General features: G+C 38.4%; 2 protein-coding genes across 4 annotated transcripts; both read right to left on the reverse strand.

Annotated features, from left to right (window-relative positions):
* Positions 1–506: 506 nt before the first annotated feature.
* On the reverse strand, positions 507–8,721 carry LOC105045563 (NADPH:quinone oxidoreductase). The gene is made up of 3 exons (XM_010923896.4): positions 7,636–8,721; positions 7,369–7,560; positions 507–1,085 (listed from the first exon to the last, which is right to left on the reverse strand). Exons 1-3 carry the CDS (start codon positions 7,733–7,735, stop codon positions 781–783), a joined length of 597 nt encoding a protein of 198 aa, XP_010922198.1. The 5' UTR covers positions 7,736–8,721; the 3' UTR covers positions 507–780.
* Positions 8,722–8,778: 57 nt separating this feature from the next.
* On the reverse strand, positions 8,779–19,649 carry LOC105045564 (NADPH:quinone oxidoreductase). Of its 3 annotated transcripts, XR_012141589.1 has the most exons (6): positions 19,543–19,649; positions 19,183–19,332; positions 18,894–19,085; positions 9,912–10,339; positions 9,675–9,731; positions 8,779–9,561 (listed from the first exon to the last, which is right to left on the reverse strand). XR_012141589.1 is itself a non-coding variant. In XM_019850312.3 (3 exons), the coding sequence occupies exons 1-3, from the start codon at positions 19,292–19,294 to the stop codon at positions 10,035–10,037; spliced, it is 609 nt and encodes a 202-aa protein (XP_019705871.1). In that variant the 5' UTR covers positions 19,295–19,450; the 3' UTR covers positions 9,745–10,034. The 3 variants fall into 3 exon arrangements, 1 of the variants encoding a protein (XP_019705871.1); XR_012141588.1 differs by lacking the exon at positions 19,543–19,649 and having other exon boundaries at positions 19,183–19,450; XM_019850312.3 differs by lacking the exons at positions 8,779–9,561; positions 9,675–9,731; positions 19,543–19,649 and having other exon boundaries at positions 9,745–10,339; positions 19,183–19,450.
* Between the last annotated feature and the right edge of the window lie 1,345 nt (positions 19,650–20,994).

Genomic DNA, 20,994 nt, shown 5'->3' on the forward strand with positions numbered 1-20,994 from the left:
ATCCTCTTCGTGTAGGAGCAAGAAAGAAAGATGTGATTTGCTGTTTCTTCTTCCGGTGATACGAAGGTAGCAAACCTGAGAATGTTTCCACTTTCATTTCTTCATGTTGTCTGCTGTTGGAATTCCGTTTAGATAGACTAATCAATTGGAAATTTTAAGTTTCTCCAATAGAGGCAGGCACCACTTGGCTCTTGCAAAACTAGAAATAACACCACCGTGGGAGAAGAAGAGGTAACGGTTCTGTTGTAGCAAGACATCGATAAAAAAGAAATTGAAGAGACAAAGGTCAATGCAAATGCACAGGATTTACGTGGGAAGCCATCAAGTCAAGAGAAAAAACATCACGGTCGGAGAAGGATAGAGATTTTCACTATCTTGAATTGTGGAGATCATAGAGTACTAGAGAAAAAAAAAATTTTAGAAAAACACTCACGTCTCCAAAGCAACATATCTCGCCCAACAAATTGGAAAGGCCTCTATTCTCTTTGTGACAAAAACAATCCGTTGCTCAAAAGAAAGGAGGAAAAAAATAGTAATATTAAAATTCAAACAGGCAGCAACGTTCAGATGTTTGTAGGAAGAAAAAGAAAAAGAAAGGTTTCTAGTCTTATAGAAAGGAAATCTCAAGTATCCACCCAGACAGTTGAATGAACACAATACTATTTGGCACCCAAATACATTACAAATATGTAATGATTTGTTTCCTCAGTGATACTTAATAGTTGTAACTAGAATATTGGTAGCAAGAAGCCGAAAAAGAGATGCCCAACCAAGTATAATTTAGCAATCATGGCGGAGTCTGTGTGTAAAAGCCTGTAATGATAAAAGGACTTGTTTTAGCTGTTCCTTGGTTTGAGGATCTATCACATTCCCATCACTATCAAACTTCTTTGGAGGCTGCTGCACTACAATGAACAATTCCGGCTTATTGATGAAATGAAGATCAAGAAAGACACCGATCTGACGCAGATGGTACTGTGATTGTTTTCCCCCAGAATCACTAGATACGCTAACTATAGCTGCTGGCTTGTCTGCCCAAACATTTGGAGGTCTAGAGGCCCAGTCGATAGCATTCTTTAGAGGAGCTGCATGTTTCAAAACAGGTATTTAATCCGAAGGCGTTCACATGACTTACAGGGATAGACTATACTATTTTTCAATAATTGTAAGTCATCCAATTATGCAATGACCAAGATATGTAAGAGGGGAAACCAAAAATATCATGAATTCTATGTAAAATCATGATTTACCATTGACATTATTTTTTAAAGTTATTCAGAAGAGATGAATTAAATAGGGTTTTTATCACTAGAAAGCAATTGGCTATAAGGGCTATGCTTTAAAAAAAAAAAAAAAAGGAAGATACATGATTGGATGGTCCTTCAATCTAACAAATGTGCTGAGAAGTCATTGTAAAATGGAAAAAACATCATTTAAAAAAAGTGTGAACATTTAATTGATAAGGTAAAAAATTTTCTGTGCAGTATATAATTAACAGATCATGCCACAGATACTCCACTTTTGAACCTTCCTGCTAGGTTTAATTAACAATGCTAATGCCCATCATCAGAATTGAATATCAAGAATTTGGTCTTCTCTGTAGTATTTACTTTCTATGATTTTTCAGAATAGATATGCTTTTTTAAATGCTCATCTTTTATAAGTGGTTGATAAATGGTGCACATTGCAAACTTGATAAATCAAGGTCACAAGAAAAGCATGTAATGTCCTACCGTATTTTTAATGCCAACTGAGTTAATTCAATGGAGCTAATGTTTGATAAATATGACACTGAAGCACCAAATACAAGACAAATCAAATAGCCAGGCTTTTGGAGTGATTGTCCTATCGTAGGATAAGCCTACAGTGCCAGTGGCAGAGAAACTGCAGGAGAAAATTTCAAGAAGAATTTATGTATTTAGGTATCTTTTTTCCCCATCATTCTTGTGTTCAATGCATTGTTTTGAGTTAGACATCAACTTGAATATCTGCTAAGAAGAAATTTTAACAATTTGAGAGTTGCGTCACATAGACAACTAGTCATGGTATCCTGCTTGATCCTTGCCTACAGATTCTGGATTTTGAGTTTTGCTTCATAGTAGACTCCATCCCGATCTGAAATGGCACAGCCATTATTGTTGTATAGACTAACAGATCATCAATTATTGTCCCATTTATTTCAGTTCTTGATGTATCATTTTTTGGGTATTTTCAATCAAAGCCCACGTAGTCTACCAACTTGAGCTCTTCGAGAGACTATATGGTTGCATGTGCCGTCAAACTTCTGTCCATGTGAAGCTGAGTATTTTGTCAGCAGTTATTACATACCAGTTAGTCAGTGCTTAACTAAAGTGAGACTACATGTGGAAACTTGGCATAGGAGTGGTGATAATGTTCTATCATTTAGAGTTCCAAGCCCCAGTCCCTGGTTCCTGTCTTCTCCTTTGTTGTCATTGCTCATAACAGCCCACCATAATTTCCTTTATTTTCACATTTAATCCTTCTTCTCCTTTCAGTTATTTGCACCAATGGCTATTTTGCCAGCTTATTGGAGCAATATTACAAGAATATACGTTTGGATCGCCTTTGTCCAAATGGTATTTTCACATGCTACTTGTTATTAGTTTTAAGTCCGATATGCATTTTGCTGTGTCCACTCTGGGAATTTGTTTACTAAATAATCTAAAATTCTTGAATGCATTGAATATGACATCCAACTGGAGGTTCCAGGAAACAACTCTTATTTTGATGATACAGATTTGGGTAGTAGGATGATGCTTATGTTGGAGAAGAAGAGAATCAAAAGGCACTCAGAGGTTTTACAAAGTCATATACAATATAAGCTTCATCAAAATATAAGCAAATTCATGCTTCACAATAGCCTTGTATGCTATTTGCAAGTGTGATGAATTAATTTTTCTTCGATGCCAGATGTTACTGCACAAGAGTCCATGCTAAAAAAAATGGTTCCCCTTTTCATAATCCTAATAATTGCCTTTGTAACTCATCATTTCGATGCATATGCATCTATTAAAGGCCTATGGTCCTTGAGTACTGAACTTTGTAGTCTGTATGACATAGTCACAAGTTGCCAGTGCATGTATTATTGTGTTCTCTTGAGCTTTATCTGAAAATTTACCATATTGAGAAAATTTATGCCCTTTACTTTCATAAAATTTATGTGATACTCCTATTCATTATATAACATATAACCATTATATTACCAAGCTCTGCCAACAACAGATCTCGTGCATCCATTTCACTTATGTAGCACCATTCAATGCATAATAGTTTACTCAACTGCACAAGAAACTAAAAAAAGGGGAAGGTATGCTCACTTCTTGCAATTACAGAACCATGAAAATACAAGGTTGGAGGTTCTTATCCATACTCTAATGACAACTTTCTTATGGATGACATCATAAATACTAGCATTCAGCTTGGAATTCTAACATATGGTGCATATGCTTAGGAGTTCTAAACAAGATCAAATTCTCCTCATGCTACAGGATGATTTTCTTATGGCAAGATCCTCATCAGAATTATGATGTAAGATATCCATTCATCTTTTACCTCTTGTTCTTTTCATTTTAATTTTTAAGCAAAATGGTGACCTGCCAACTCACAACTCATTGATAATTAAATGAGATAAGAATAGCAAACAATACAAAAGCCAAAGAGAAAAAGAAAAAGAAGGAAAAGGAGGACGAATGGAAAAGGCAAGGGAGCCCAACCAGCCCATGCGCCAATTCAATCCAAACAGATAACAAACTATGAGACAAAGCCCAAACCCTAGACATACAGTTGTAGCCCAAACTGAATAGCCAGGCTAGTTCAATAACCATAAAGGCCATCTTACTCAGCACAGCTTGACCACCAATTCCAAAGTTAAACAGAATCCAATTGGACTCCAGCTAGCTAGCCACCTTCAACAGATCCAAGAAGCTGCAAGGATCGTCTGCCATGTGCCTCAAAGCAGCGTTTCCACACTATAAAGGAAGGCAACTCTGCCTCCCAACCTTTGTGCCAACCTCTTCCATCATCCTGGCTCCTCCACTGGCTCAACTCTATTGCCTTCCCTGGTCAAATCCTGTGCCTCGGCTTTGGCACCATCACCAAGCTCTATCACTGTGGCAACTTCTCACCCAGTCATCTCCTTTACTATGCTGTTGTCGGCCTCTCCATCCTCCTTTCCACCATCAACTACATTGAGAACATCACCAAACATTCCACTGCCGACAGCTTTCTCCAACCTTCACATTGAGCTAGGCATTGTGTGTGTGTGTGTGTGTTTTTAGCTTATAACCACCATCCAGTCCTCCTCAATCTCAAGCACCCTTGGGCAAGGTTCCACATTTCCACTCAAGCACCTATCTCCTCATCACTGTGCCTTCTTACCAGGTTGTCCCACCAGATAACCTACCGCCTCCAGCACTGATGCGAGCTTGTCAGCCTCCACCACTTATGCGAGCTCACCCAATGTCTCATTGTATATCATGCCCTTTGACACTACCCATGCGAGCATTCTCATTTACTCGATAGCTCCCTTACAAATCATAAGATACCCACCTTGTATCTACAAAAGCAAGGGCACAATAAAGCACCATCTTCCAAGAAAAGGAAAGCAGAAGAAAGGGGGAAGAAAGAAAGGAGAGTGCAGAAAGGAAGAGAGGAAGAAATGGCAAGGAGAAGAAATGAAGGACATAAGCTGTTCCTTGGCCACACAAAACTGCAAGGCCCATTAGAATTCAATAGATTGATTCTCTAGAAAGGTAAGAGAGATACTCCCTCAGCCAGGCATGAAGTATTGCATCCATCACATCATAATAGTCCAGATATACCAGCTAACCCCGTATTAATTGCGAAAATACTTGTAATATATGGTTAGTAATACATTAATCATAAATGAGTTCTTTGTCTTAACTTATAACTTCATCTAATTATAATCTCCATGTCTAGAGTTCATAAACTTGTCTTTAGGTTCCTCAAGGCTCCAGACTTTCACACTAAATTGGAAAGTTTAATCATATAAAATGCACCATAATGACAGATCTATATAACAATGATCATCAATAGGGGTGATTGTTTCCACAACATCTTAGGAAATCTTCTTTACCCTCTAACCCTATTTTCACAATTTACCTGCTCAGGTTCCACCAACCAAGTTACTTCTTGCTCCAACTTTTAGTCCTTGTTCTCTGGTTTGCAATGTTCAAAGTCATTAAGAATTCACAAAAGAGAAAAGATGGAGGTAAATCATCGTATCCAAGAAATAATAGATGATCACTTTTCATTGTCACTCCAAGATATAATTTCACAAAATTAACTTCCTTGTAGAGGATATTGGATAAATTTATAATTAAAATATCATTCCAAGCATATGTGACAGTCTCCTAAAAATGTTAGCTCAACATGTTACTTGGCTCTTCAAGAATTCATAGCCTTCTCCATCATCCTCTTGGATTAAGTCATTGCCTATAGCCTCCTTGGTGCCATTAATGTTGATGCAAATTTCACATAATCTAAGCTAAGAATTTGATCCAGCTTGCATTGAATAAGGAGCAAAGTGATAGATAGAGTGAAGTCATAGTAATGCTTACCTTGTTGATTGATTTGAACTTTAAGGGTGCTTAACCAATTGTTTAGGTATGTGGGTTCATTACTTTAACTTCATGTTTTTGCAGGGTTTTTATGCTAAGCATCTATGTGATGAATGGTAGAAATTACATCTTACCATGGCCTTTAGTATGCCTGTCTTAGTTGTTAACTAGTCGTATTTAACAATTACATCCAAATTAGGATGCTAGTTTCAAGTCAAGCATATGGGCTCCATTTTCTTCAAGGAGGAGAACTGCTCCTCATTATCCTTCAGTTGCCCACAGATGTGGGAACCACCAAGTTCATTTGGATGGAAAAATGACAGAATGGGAGCATAGAGTAGGAGAATGGTCCAGTTATTAAGGGACTGTTTATTGTTGACTTTGTGTTTTTTTTACACTACAAATTAGTAAAATATCACAAGGAGGTTGTTGTTGAAGATAGCATTTCCAAAATACTTCTGTTGTTCCTCACTTTCATTCTCACTCTTTTCGGAAAGCAATAAACCTTTGCAACCAAAAGTTCAAAGTTTAAAGATTTTATAAAGAATTTTAAGAACAAAAAGGTTTCATCATACATGCTGTTTAGTCAATCTCATTTTTCTTCCTGGGTTTTTTGAAACAAAAAACAGAAAACAAAAGCGATACAAAATAAGCCCTAACAAAGCAAAAGGCAAGGAAGTTTATCATGGAAGAACTTTCTGTTCCATTGTGTGGCACTAATATGAAAAAAATAGGAGGAAAAAATAGAGAGGAAATAAAGGGCTAAAATTTTCTCTCCAAGGCCTATATTTTTTTAATTCTCCAAGAAGTTGCAACTTCAAGAGAATTGACAAATAAGCAGGTCCTTCAAGATAATCGTATCTCAACTCACTTTGTCTTATTATTTTCTTAGTTCAACCAAACTTGAGAAAATTCCTAATTTCTTTTTCTTATCACTTTCTTTTATTCTCTTACATTTCTGATCTTTCATTTTCAGCAACCAAAGGGATAATAAAGGGAATAGATGGGGAAAGGAAGAAAAAAATTATAAGAGAAGAAAAGCCTAGCCTTTACATCAGCATGTCATTCGCTCACTCTTAACTAGCCACTCAAAGGATTCACATCATTCTTCCTTTTTCCTTTTGTTCACCGCCATTCTGTTAATTCGGATCCCCATTGTGGGTTCTTTTAGAACTATAAGCAGAGGAGTGATGAAATTTGGGTTTTCTTCTTCCCTGAACTCTCTTTTAACCTTTTCTTTGATTCAGGCTTATTATTTTCATCACATAAAACTTCATCATGGCTTCTAAAACATTTGATGTGCCTTCTCGATGATAAGGACAAAATCCAGACCTGATCCCAAATTGGAACCAACCATTTTGTGAAATCAAATTCCAAATTAGGTCTACATGAGACATGAAACACAAAAAATTACTTCATCAACAATCATGGTGAGATAATGTGGCTCTATCATTTCAAATGGCTTATATTGACACGGTTTCAAAAATCACATCATCTTCATTACAAAATGAGTGATGCAATGCCCAAGCACAATTCTATGCACTCTTTTGTGATGCATCGACACGGCACCATGCCTTTGAATTTGCGAACTTGTTGCAACCAAATGAATCGTTCTGAATGTATACACAGCATTGTTCTTCCCTACCAGTTCTATGCTAAAAAACTCCCAAACACCAAACCCAGGTGCACATAAAGATGAAAATGGAAAACAAAATCAGACCAGAAGAAGAAATAAAATTGATATTCTATCCAAAGAATCCAAAAATACCTGAGAGGGAGTAATTGTACTCCGGGGAAGCAAAGAAGATGCTGTCGGCTTCGAGGATCTTGCGGCGGAAGGCCTCGACGGGAGGAGGATACTTGCCGGCAATCTCGAGGTCGGTGTTGAGAAAGGGAAGAGGCTCGATGTCGACGTGTTCTATTTGCAGCCCAGGGATGGACTCGTTGCAGAGCTCCATGGCTTCACCAAAGAAGAGAAGTCAGCAAAGAGAGGAGAACAGTTAGAGAGAGAGAGAAAAAGAGGGAGAGCAGTGACCGCAGCGGATGAGGCCACGGGTGCGCGAAGCTTTGCGGAGGGAGCCGCTGATGGCCGCCACCTTGATGGCGGGTTCGGCTGCCAACGCCGCTCTCGCCATCTTTCTTTCTTTATCTACCAAATTCCTGGCTTTTTCAATTGCTACAGCGACGCCACCAGGGGTTTGGACGGCGACTTCAATTGGGATAAATATAGTTACTTTTTTTTTTTTTTCCTAAGAACTTGACGAAATCTTGTGTACAAATCTGAATGAGGAGAGGATTTGGGCCTAATCACAGTGTCTGATATACGGGGACTCCAATTGAGACAATTGTGAACATGTGATTGAGACAATTGTGAACATGTGACGAGGTTTTGGATATATAAACAGTATGGACACCAATCAATCACCTTTTGAGTTAATATTGAAACCAATCTACTTGACGATCCATGTTGTTAGAAAACACAGAAGCATAAGATCGTAAAATATGGGAGGACCTGCGTGAGCTTGTGTTTAATCCTACATTAGTTTGAGCCAGGAATCTCAATTGGTAGTCATATAGTTGGCGTGTTTAAGATGAGGTCTTGGATTGCCCTAAATTGGCTAGCATGCATGTTCTAGACTGGCATCAGTGTCATTTCATTTTAAGCAAGTTTAGTCTTTACTGGACTAGATCTAGTGTGCTTTTTCATTTGAAAAATATATATCAATGTAGAGAGGTTTATTTGTGTAAGCATACATAGTAATATTTTTATACTAATGAAGAAGAATATAAATGTAGGGATAGCAATGAATCAGATATTGGTTGCAATGGCCATTGTCTGTATCTACCCTATACTATGTCTCTGGGAAGGACGAGGTGAGTAAAGTTAAATGAGATGGATTGAACATATTGGATTAGGTATAAATAGCAAAAATCATTTTTTTTTGCATAAAATTAAATAAATAAAAAATAAAATTAAATTTTAGTAGTTCACATTATATTATACAAAATAAGAGTCAAAGTTATAAATAACAAACTAAATTTTCAATAATAATAAAAATATAACAAATAAAAATATTATTTTTTAAAAAAATTGAGTTATTCTTGAATTAAGAAAAACAATCAACTAAAAAAAAAAAAAAAAAAGAACAACTAAGCATCGCGGCATGTAAACTTTCTTATGTTTAGTCTTTCTCAAGAGTGGAGCAGTTAGGGCAAAAGGTGGGGAAGGGAATTGTGAAGAGTTATATACATCTAGATCGGGTGCAGAGCAGGTTTTATCATTATTTGCACCAGCACCAAATCTATTGGAGGTCGTTAAAACCCATCCAATTGGGATCAGAACGGGCCAGATAGCCGATGGGATGGAGTAAACTGCCACCCTTATGCAGATGAACACTCATGCAGGTTATGCTATAGCAGCAAAGACAACAAGGAGAAGAACAAACTTATACATACATACATACAACTAAAAACAAGATGAGTATTCACGACCTAGAAAAACAGGATCATACCATGCAAACTCACTGCATATAGCGGCTTTTTCCGACGGTCAACAAGCATATAAAGCAAACATCAATCGCTACGACAAAGTAATTTTTTTTTTTAAAAGATAGAAAGGTAATTTATGTTAAACATCATTTTTATTGGCACTCAACAGCAAGTATAATTTTTCTAGAACGCTACTCACAGAAAATTCCTGCAGTGGTCGAATTTTCAGGTCCGCCCACATACAATTTACTGAAGGAGTCAGCTATAACTGAAAAAGAATCTTCTGTAAATTCATGTTTGACTGTCAAAATCTGTCATGCACCCCAGTTGCAGACTCGAATTACCAAGAGAGGGCACAAAGCATGTTAGGCTGTTTTGTCAGAGGATGAGCAATCTGGTCTTTGTAATGCAATTAGGTTCTATACAAATCATCGACCAGCTATTTCTTTCGGAACAGAAACCATGGCATGGCCTACATTGGACAAAAATAAGATAAAATGCTCATGGTAGAAAAAGTTACACTAAGGCATTGTTGCATATATGTATAAGAACTAGAAATTGCAATATTTCCTTATGAAATGATACCTGCAATAATCGAAGTCTTCAGTATCCAAGCAAAGAACGTACATCAATCACCAACTCCTATGGTGTCACAAAAAAAGAAGAAATTGAGAAATAATAGAATAAAAAACCTTGGAACAAGAACAATCCACTTAGAGAATGACATTGCAAGATTATACATGACTGGCAAGCATAAGAGAGACTGAGATTCAAACAGTCAGCAACAACTAGTTTTGGTAGTTCGGCGTGCCAAGTCTATACCTTATGTCATAGACTCTGAAAGTATAGTTCAAATACCAATCTGAATTGTTCCAAAAATGAACACCCACATCAAATACAATAGAGAAGCTTATTTTAGAATATTGTGACAATCCAACAAAGTTCTCAGGAACTGTGACCCAGCCTGTAGGTAAAGGCCTGTAATGACAAGAGGACACGTTTTAGCCGTTCCTTTATTTCAGGATCTATCAGATTCCCATCACTGTCAAACTTCACTGGAGGCCGAGATGCTTGAATGAATAATTCAGGCTTGTTGATGAAATGAAGATCTAGATAGACTCCAACTTGACGCAGATGGTACTGCGAGCGTTTTCCTCCAGAGCCTCCTGCAGCACTCACTATAGCAGCAGTCTTGTCTGCCCAAACATTTGGGGGTCTAGAGGCCCAGTCAATAGCATTCTTCAGAGGAGCTGCAAATTAACAAGAATGGAATTAGTTTAACAGCATTCCCATGCTTTATAGTGATAGATTTCAGTAAATTTCTACATTTGGTTATTGCTCAGTTTCACAAATGTTGACATATCTGCTCTTTGTAAAAGGAAAAACAAGAATATTAGTTCTATGTAAAAGCATGAACTATATTTGACAATATTCTTTGATGTTTCAGAAGAGATTGATTAAATAAGACTGATAACTGGAAACAGTCAGCTATAATGGCTCTGTTAACAAAATATTAATGATTCATCAGAAAAATGAGCAGAACTGTGTTGTGCTTTTATCTAGTAAATGTTCTGAGCCCTTTTAGAATGGGACAGGCATCATTGGAAAAGTTTGAATGTTTATCTAATTCATTAAAAATTGTTCTTCATAAATTGTATAGTTAACAGATCGTGCCAGGTTTACTTATAGCTGTGAAATCTCCATGCTAGGTTTCATTGACAATGCTCACACATACAATGTCTCCTAATATATGTGAATATCAAGAATCAATGTGTTGCTGCTGGGAAACGGTCTGACTAGGCCATCGAGCTGGTTGGTGCATTGGAGGGCTTGACAAGGTGCTGCACGGATTGAGGGAGTTTGATGAAAAAATAATTATATTTTCTTATCATTTACGATGGCAAAATAGCTGTATAAATACATAGGGGATGACCATATTTAGAGGATAAAATCCCAACAAATAAGGAAACAAAATAACAACTAATTAACAAATAGATTAAATCCGAATTAGCACTATTTTAGGTAAGTTGAGAGATTTTAGAGATTCTAATACTCCCCCTCAAGCTGGTGAATAAATATCTTCCATTCCTAGCTTGCTTGTGAGTTCCTGAAATCTTATTGTAGGCAGTCCTTTCGTTAAAACATCAGCTAATTGACAATCTGATGGCATATAAGGAGTGCTAATCAAGCCACTGTCCAGCTTCTCTTTTATAAAATGTCTGTCTATCTCAATGTGCTTAGTCCTGTCATGTTGAACAGGATTATACGCAATATTTATAGCAGACTTAATGTCACAATACAACTTTATAGTTTCTTCTCTCTTAATTCTGAGATAGTCCAAAATTATTTTTAGCCACAAAAGTTCACATACTTCATGAGCCATAGATCTAAATTCAGCTTCAGCACTAGATCTCGCAACCACATTCTATTTCTTGCTTCTCTATGTAACCAAATTTTCTCCAAGGAAGGTGCAATAGTTAGATGTTGATCTTCTGTCTGTTTTGGATCCTGCATAATCTGCATCTATATAGGCTTCCAGAGTCAATCCTTTTCTCTTTTTAAATAAAATTCTTTTTCTTGGTGTTGCTTTGAGGTAATGGAAGATTCTATGAACCGCTTGCAAATGTTCTTTCTTTGGATTATGCATGAATTGACTTACCATGCTTACTGAGTATGCAATGTCTGGCCGTGTGTAAGAAAGGTAGATCAATCTTCCAACAAGTCTTTGGTATCTTCCTTTGTCCACTATGTTGCCTTCTTCTGTCCTTCCTATTCTATGGTTTGGATCAATAGGTGTGCTTGATGCCCTGTCTCTTTTAGTAGATCTAGCACATATTTTCTTTGAGAGATGAAAATGCCTCTTTTTGAGTATGCTACTTTAATGCCTAGGAAGTACTTGAGTTTCTCTAGTTTCTTGATTTCAAATTCTCAAGCTAGGTGTTTCCTGTGGGACTCCTTTCCAGCTTCATCGATTCTCTATCACAATGATATCATCTGCATAGACCAATAGAGTAGCGAGTTCACCTTTAATTGAATGTTTGATAAATAATGTATGATTCCCTTGACTCTATTTATATCCTATTCTCAACATGGCCTTTGTAAATCTCCCAAACCATGCCCTGGATGATTGTTTCAAGCCATAAAGTGCCTTTTTTAAACGACATACCTTATTGGCCCCAAAACTCTCATCAAATCCGGGTGGAGGTTCCATGAAGACCTCCTTTAAGTCCCTACGTAGGAACACATTCTTGACATCAAACTATTGTAAACATCAATCAAACAAAGCAGCAATAAATAATAAAATTCGCACAGTATTCATCTTCGTCACATGTGCAAAAGTTTCTTGATAGTCCACTCCATAAGTTTGAGTATATTTTTTTGCAACTAACTCGTCTTGTATCTCAAGAGACTCATCAGCCTTATATTTCAATGTATAAACCCATTTACATCCTATCGGTTGTTTTCTTTTAGGGAGAGTGACAATCTCCCAAGTCTTATTCCTCTCTAGTGTATTCATTTCCTCTTTCATGGCTTGTACCCAATTCTTATTTTTTAATGTCTCTTGCACAGTTTTGGGAATGTCAATTGAATTTATAGTGGTGAGGAAACTTTTGTGCTGTGGGGATAATCTATGGAAGGAAACAAATTGTGAAATTGGGTGATGGGTGCAATTTTTGATTTCTTTTCTCAAAGCTATTGGTAAGTCCAAATCTTGGGATGTAGACTCTATAGGATCAGACTCAATAGTAGTAGGAGAAAGAGAAATTTTATTACCTGGATCCAGCTTAGATTCATGAATTTGTTTCAGCTCTGGATTGAACTTCTTCCTTCTCGAGTATGTTAGTAGTTTCACTGGTGATTTGGAGCTCAGCTACTGCTGCTGTTCCTCTTGTAATTCCAATGGAGGTACTGACAAAGGAGGAGAGGAAGAGACCTGCAAGGGGGAGAAGCCAGCGAAGGAAAGAAGGAGAGATAAGAGGTACTGAATTATCAAAAAAGGGACCCCATTCCATATCTGCATTATTCTCCCCCTGATGATAGGAATGGGAAGGTTGGAAAAATGGTTCATTTTCTTAAAAGGAGACATCTATGGAAACGAAGACTTTTCGGATAGAGGGTAGATAACATTTGTACCCTTTTTGTGTGTTTGCATAGCCTATAAACATGCATTTGAGAGCTCTAAGGTCAAGCTTACTCTTATTGTTGGTGAATATGGACAAAAGACACAATCGAACACTCTAAATGGTAAAATGTTTGAATAATGGAAATCCGGATAGAAGTCGGATAGGAGCTGTATAGGACTCTTGTGATCAAAAAGTCGTGAAGGTACTCGATTTATTAAATAGGTTGCTGTTAGAACAATCTCCCCCTAAAATTTTTTAAGAGCATTGGACTGAAATAAGAGGGCTTGAGTGACATTAAGTAAGTGCCTATTTTTTCATTCAGCCACTCTATTTTGTTGGGGCGTGTCAATATAAGAAGACTCATGGATAATGCCTTCATTTTGCAAGAAGATGGATAGAGTTAGGTTGAAATATTCTCTAGCATTATCTGATCAAATCCTTTTAATAGGAACCCCAAATTGTGTCCTTATCATTTTGTAGAAAATGAAAAAGATGCGGCTAACTTCAGACTTCTCTTTCATGAGGAACAACCAAGTTGTTTTCCTGCAGTCATCAAAAAATGAAACAAACCACCTAGCACCAGTGATATTAAGAATTTTAGGTGGTCCCTAAACATCAGTATGTACCAAGAAAAAAGAATGGAATGACTTTGTATTACTCAAAGAAAATGACACATGATGATGTTTTGCAATTGCACAAGCATCACAATAAAAACTATCAATAGGAATATTTTTAAAGAGTAAAGAATATATTGTCTTTAGTACTTGAAATGGTGGATGTCTAAGATGAAGGTGATAAAGCCAAATTTTAGATTTATTGGATGAGGTGGAAGGATTAGAGAGGATATTTTTGGAGGAGCATGAGAGAGTCAACTGAGCCCTTCATCCATAGGACCACTCACACCTTCAAGAAGATAGAGGCCATTCCTTTCTTTAGCAAATCCAATTATCTTCCCCAAATCCTATTCTTGAAACACACAATGAGTAGGAAAGAATATCACTTGACAATTTAAGTCTTTTGTAAGTTGATGAATAGATATGACGTTGGTGGACAGCTCGAGAACATGGAGGACATTTTGTAGGGAAAGAGAAGATATTAATTTGATGGTTTCCTATCCTGCAATAGTTATTGGAGTACCATCAGCAACAGTAATTGTTTTATTGCCTAGTCTTGGCTTATAGGTATCAAATCTAGTGGGAATATTGGTTTTATGGTCAATAGCTCCTGAATCAATGACCCAAGAGCCGAAATTGTTCATAGGGTAGGCATTAAAAATTTCAGAAATGAGAAACTTATTAGATTGAGCCAATGAACATGAGTTACAGGAATTAGAGAGGGAGTTGAGTAAATCTCACAATTTTTTAATCTTATCTTTGCTGAAATCTTGGATTTCTTCTTTTGTCAAGACTGGTTTATCCGATGGAGGTCCCTCCTTATTTATGAAATTGGCTTGTTCCCTTTGTTGGCCCTTAAATCCGCCACTACGATTGAGAACTTAGGCTTTGCAATGAAGTTTAAAGCAATTCTCCTTCGTATGGCATGACTTTTTACAATAGGTACACCAAAGATTATCTCGGATAGATTGTTTTGGAGAGGAGCTATCATTTGACTTGTCACCGTGGCCTTGGCCAAGAGAAGTCGGCTTGCCTCCTCCATCCAGAGTCTTTATAGAGATCATTGTTGAACTTTCGGTGGACTGAGTTTCTAACATAATAAATCATCGACTTTCTTCAGCACGAATAATGAAGAAAACTTCATTCAATGGAGGCAACTGATCCTTTCCAAGAATGTGTACATGGAGTGGATCAAATTTTACGTTCAGTCCTGCAAGAAGTTGAAAAATACAATTCCTTTCCATCAAATTGACAAGGACCTTAGCACCTTCACTGTAGCGCATCTTAATATCTTGGTAGTGATCAACTCAAGCCAAAATCCATTCATGAGATTGTAATATTCTGTAATAGAGAGATTATCTTACTTGGTGGTCGAGATTTTGGTCTTGATTTTATAAATAACAACAGCATCTTGCATTTTGGAGTATGTTTTGCGAACGATGTCCTAAATATCCTAAGCAGTAGGCAAAAACATTAGATTCTTGCTGATATCCGGTTGCATGAAATTCCAAAGCCATGACATAATCATGGAGTCCTCGTCCCATGTTGGAAACTTGGGATCTGTAGAACTTGATTCTATTCTAGTCAAGTGACGAATTTTGCCATGTCTCTTGAGAAATGTCTTGACGATCTGCGACCACTGGAGGTAGTTTTTTCCATCCAACCGGTAGGAGGGAGTCATGCTTTGGAGTTCCCCACTTGGAGTAGTGGAATTGCCAAAAATCGATCCAGTAGAATTACTGGCTGCAGTTTCAGAGATCGGAGTAGTGGCTTCTGACATGGTTCAGCAACAGAGGAGAATGGGATGAGCGATGGCCAGTAACGGCAATAAAGGCCGGAGAGAAATAGGATCGAAGGCAATGAAGGCCTTAAAAAAAAATCAAAAGGTCTCCAAGGAACCTTGCTTTGATACCATAAGGAAAAAGATAATCGTATTTTCTTATCATTTACAATGGTATAATAGCTGTATAAATACATAGGGGATGACCATATTTAGAGAATCAAGTCCCCAAGAATAAGGGACGACCATATTTAAAGGATCAAATCCCAATCCCAAAGAATAAGGAATGATCATATTTAGAGGATCAAATCCCAACAAATAAAAAAATAAATTAACAACCAATTAACAAATAGATCAAATCCGAATTAGCACTATTCTGGGTAAGTAAATTGAGAGATTTTAGAGATTCTAACAGAGTTGATTAGAGATCTCGATGCACCTCCTTGGATGGTGGGATGGTGGCCAGGACTCGTATGTGGTAGTAGCTAGGATGATCACACCCAATCGGTGGGAGAGGGAAGTAGATCATGGTGGAATATCCAGCCGACGCCAACGTCGGCTCTAGTTTTGAAGCACCACAAATAGGGAAGCCCTCTTATCGGAGAGTGTTTGGTGGGGCATCTTCGATGCCTAAGGCAGATACCTCTCCAGGAAATAGTGGACATTGCATGCGAGGTAGAGATATAAAAACTCGAGAGCCTAGGCTTAGATGTTCGGGCTTAGAACCTGCCTAAAGAGTCCCCTTGGAGCAGTTTATATCGGTGAGGGCCAGTACCTATTGCCATGGAATCTTGGGACATCAAATAAGCCATTTTGGATAATCGTTTGTACATCCAAAAAATATTATGCGAGTGATTCACCCACATGCCAATTCCTGCATATCTCACCATTATGGAAACCGCTGCCATCGTGGGACAGCTATAACAAGATGAGGGGTAGATTTTGAATCGCTGTGCATCTCTAGACTAGCCATGTGGCGAGAGCTGATTGGTTGAGATGAAAGCTTTGTGGTGAGCTCGTTGTAGGCTCTGGTTGGTCGGTTTTGCCATATCACCTATGGTCGGTTCCGAAGTATATCACTATTGTTCTCTATAAATTTTACCATTGAAAGTTTTTCAGAATTAGATGTTGAATTTTAAATGTTTAGAGCTTAAACATGCTTAATAACTGTGCCTTGTAAACTTGATGGATCATCAAGGTGACAAGCAGAGCCTGTGATGGCCTTATGTGAGGTTAAAAGAGAAACATTGATGGGAGTCAATCCTAAATATTCCCAAGTGTACAGCAGGTTGTGATCAAATATGAGTAGTTAGAGTTATTAAATTGAGATTAATTATAAATATTTGGCTGACAATTGGAATGATTGTTGATTATGTGCTATTGCTTAAGAGTTTCCATGTGATCCTTATGCAATCCCAATCCTGGTTTTTTCTCACCTCTCTCTTCTCCATTATCATTTCTTGCAAAACCCTACCACTTTCTCACCAAAGCCTTGCTGTCCTTTCAGATCTCAAGGACAAGGCTGTTCTGCTGGCTGACTTAAGTAGCACTATTGAGCATAATTGTCTGGAATACCCTTACCAAAACATTATATCTTGCACGCTTCTTGTTTGAAGCCTCAAATGCAATACACTTTTTGCACGTGTAGTTAGAAAGTTTGGTTAGTTAAAAGTCAAAATCATCTATAGTTACTCCAACTGGTGTGCCACAACAAATTAGGGAAGCTTCTTCGCAGCTGGTGACTTGTACCTTAATTGTTAGTTTTATATCGAATCAATTTCAGATGTTGAACTCCTCTAGTTCCACTAAACAATACAATTTTTGCTCTGAGTTTTGGTCTTTTTTCTGAATTTCAACATTGAGAATTCATGAAAATATAGCAAAAGGTGAAGTAGGCCAACCAAGATTCACTATCTCGGTACCGGTTACTATACAGGTACCTTATTAGTTTAATACGATATGATATGCATCTCATACTGAAACAGCTATGGAGCCTTTTCTTATTTTTTATCTTGGTACACTTTGGCATAGATTGGTGTGCCTCTGTACAGGATGATACGGGGCCTGCACCAACCTGAACATGAGTTTTGTACCGGTTCCAACTTGGTATGATATGGTATGCCCCATCCTTGGCAATTTGGGGTGGTACAACAGTCTGTGAGGTCAACCATTGTATTTCATAACTGCATTGCTTTTCCCTGACTCACTAGATATAACTTGATAAATCAGCTTCCTTGAAGAGGATCTTGGAGAACCTTTTGCATAAAGCTGTAATTCTAATCAGATCAGACAGTCGCATTAAATGTAAGGTCGAGGTTTTAGTTGGCTCTTCAGGAATTTATTGACTTGTACATCATCCACTTGGACATTTAGTCCGATTGCTTAAATCCTCCTTGGAACTCAATCTTGCACAAAATGAAGGTGATAATGGACATTGTAGAATGTAGAGTCAGATCTTACACTTGTCAGTTTGCTTGAGTTGAAGGGTACCTAATCAGTTGCGTTGGGTGGGTGTGTAGAGGTTGATTGCTCTAGGTTATGTTTTTCCAGGATGCTATACACTAAGCATCTTTGCCCTTTCATATGCTTATTTTCCTCAATAATTGCTAGTCAACAATCAATTATCCAAGTAGGCATGGTGGTGGCAAGTGAAGTATATGGTCCCCATGAAGGGGGCTCAACTTCCTTTCATTTCTCATATCCTATTGCACTTGGGCAGTAAAAGAAAAAGGGAAGGAAGAGGGAGCAATAAAAAATGATAGAATTTCTTCTTTTATTCTCCCGTCTCGTCCAATCCCTTTTCTTTGATCTTAGGAAGATTACTTGTCAGCCTCAGACTCGACCATTGCCTCTGGAACATTATGATATCCTCCCTTTGCTGATTATTAGCAAGAAAGGTCTGGAAAGAAATTCAAATCTGAAACCAGATTCGAATCTTGCTTCCAAATTGGATCTAAACCTTTTTGCAGATTTGATTATTAGAATCGAAACATAATGAAAGTTTTGAAATTACTTAAGCTTCTATCTAATGTAAGAAATAACTTAGGAGCAGCCCCTATCATCTGAAGTTATTTATTCTGGAGACAATGTCAAAATTCACTCTGTCTTTTTTTGTTCTTCTTTTTTTAATTATGACAAGACAGCATAGTTCTTCCCTACTGAACTTGTTTCTGAAGCAAACAGCTCAATCATTCTTAAAGATAAGAAAAATGGAACATAACATTGAAACTAGCACTCAACTCAATAACTATGGGACAAAACAGAGCCAGAGGGCTGGAACCATTACCTGAGAGGGAGTAGTTGTTCTCTGGCGAAGCGAAAAGGATGCTGTCAGCTTCAAGGATCTTGCGTCGGAAGGCCTCGACAGGTGGAGGATACTTGCCATCGATCTCTAGGTCGGTGTTGCAGAAGGGAAGGGGCTCGATGTCCACATGCTCTATCTGCATCCCAGGGATAGACTCATTGCAGAGCTCAATGGCTTCATTCCAGAACAAAAAGTGAGAAAGTGTGAGAGAGAAAAAACAACAAGAAGAAGAAGAAAGAAGAAACAAAGGAAAGAGAAGCATTCAACTGACCACAGCGAATGAGGCCGCGGTTGCAGGAAGCTTTGCGCAGGGAGCCGCAGATGGCTGCAACTCTGATGACTGGTTTGGATGCCGACGCCTCCGTCGCCGCCGCTGCTTCCATCTCTTCCGCGCTCTTTCTCTGTCTTGCGTTCTAAGGTTCTACACATCATATATAACGGTGGTGGTAAAAGACATGAACTATATTAAAAGAAGAAGAACAGTAAACAGCAGCCCTTGCGGTCAACATGACTGAAAAAGAGGGAAGAAATTGCGACCAAGGCGAGAAAACCATAATACAAAGATAAGTTTGCGGGTCAGAACAGGTCGGCCAAAATAGAAATATATTAAAAAGATGTAGGCAAGGAAAACCTGACATAGGCCGTGACGGACGCTCGACACTGTAGTCTACCGCCATTAAAGATAGCGGCAAAGCACCGTGGCTGAAAACGGATGAGATTCGGATTGGATCATATTTATTTTATTTTATATATATATATATATATATATATATATATATATATATATATATATATATATTATTATGTAAAAGAGTATTATGGTATTGACAACTCAATTTCTTCAAATATTATGATATTGCCATCTCAGATTGCGACCGCACACGGACCTCCTTCCTGCTCTGTTTGGACCTCTTACCTCTCTACTTGCCGCCACCTCCCGCCAGTCTTTGCCGATCTCATTCTTTGTCGAGCTCTCGCGGATGGCCACCTCCACCCACCTCCACCATCGCCTTCTTTTCTCATAGATCTTCGCCCACCTCTGTCCATCTCAGGTGCTTTCCTTCCCATATATCCGAAAAAGAGAGAAATAAAAAGAAAAAAAAGAAAAAAAAAATTTACCAACATAAAACTCTAGCCACCACTGTCGAAGCTTTCGTATTCAGCTGCTCCAAGCCTCCCAACCAAGACTCCTGACCGCCCCCTGCACCCTCCACGGCCCCATCCCATCACTGTCCCCTCTTATTACCTCCCTCGGCCCCAGCGAACTTGAGCCTCCTTGGCTCTGCACGAGTATCGACGACTGCTCGCGCTCCTCCCTCAGGTGCTTTCCTTCCCCTCTATTTTTTTCTTTGGTAGCATTTTCATTTTTTCATTTCTTTTGCTTCGAGCCTCGAGGACACCCACTTTTACAGTGGGAGAGGCGGAGCTACGGAGCCCTGGGTGGGAGAGGCGCAGGAGGCGTCCGGGGACGGGGAAGGGAGGCGAGGGGTGTTGGTAGCGTCGGAGCTGCAGCCGGAGGAGGGGAGGGGAGGGGGGAGTTGGTGGCGTCGGAGTCAAGTGCGACATGGACTGCGAGTATGGCGCAAATAGCGGTGGGGCAGGGCCGCGGTGGGGGCGGTGCGAATGGCCGCAACCTAGTTCTCACGTGGCGGGGGCGGGGGGTGGGGGAGGTGGTGGGAGGAAGGGAAGGGAAGGGGGGAAAAGAAAAAAAATTTGGGGAGGAGGAGGAAAAAAAAATATTATCATTTTATTATTAATAATAATTTAAAATATTATTTTTCTATCTGACTTTGGTAGGATATTAAAAGAGAGATGGTCGGTTGTGCATGGTGAGGAGGATGGTGGAGAGCTTAGATTAGATGGGAGAGAAGAAGATGCATTATGTGTCGTACCAAAAATAAAGAAAAAAAAATAGATTTGGTAGGGTATTAAATAAAAGGATGGTGCGAGTGTGCAAACACGGTGACATATCAATGTTTCATTCCATTATATTATAATAAGTGGGAAAAAAAGAGAAAGAAATAGAAAAAAATTATGGAGCAGGTTGGCTATAACCTCTCCAAGGGTCACCCCCACCATCCCG

This window comes from Elaeis guineensis, chromosome 5 (genome assembly GCF_000442705.2).
Source record: "Elaeis guineensis isolate ETL-2024a chromosome 5, EG11, whole genome shotgun sequence".
Taxonomy (NCBI): Eukaryota; Viridiplantae; Streptophyta; class Magnoliopsida; order Arecales; family Arecaceae; genus Elaeis; species Elaeis guineensis.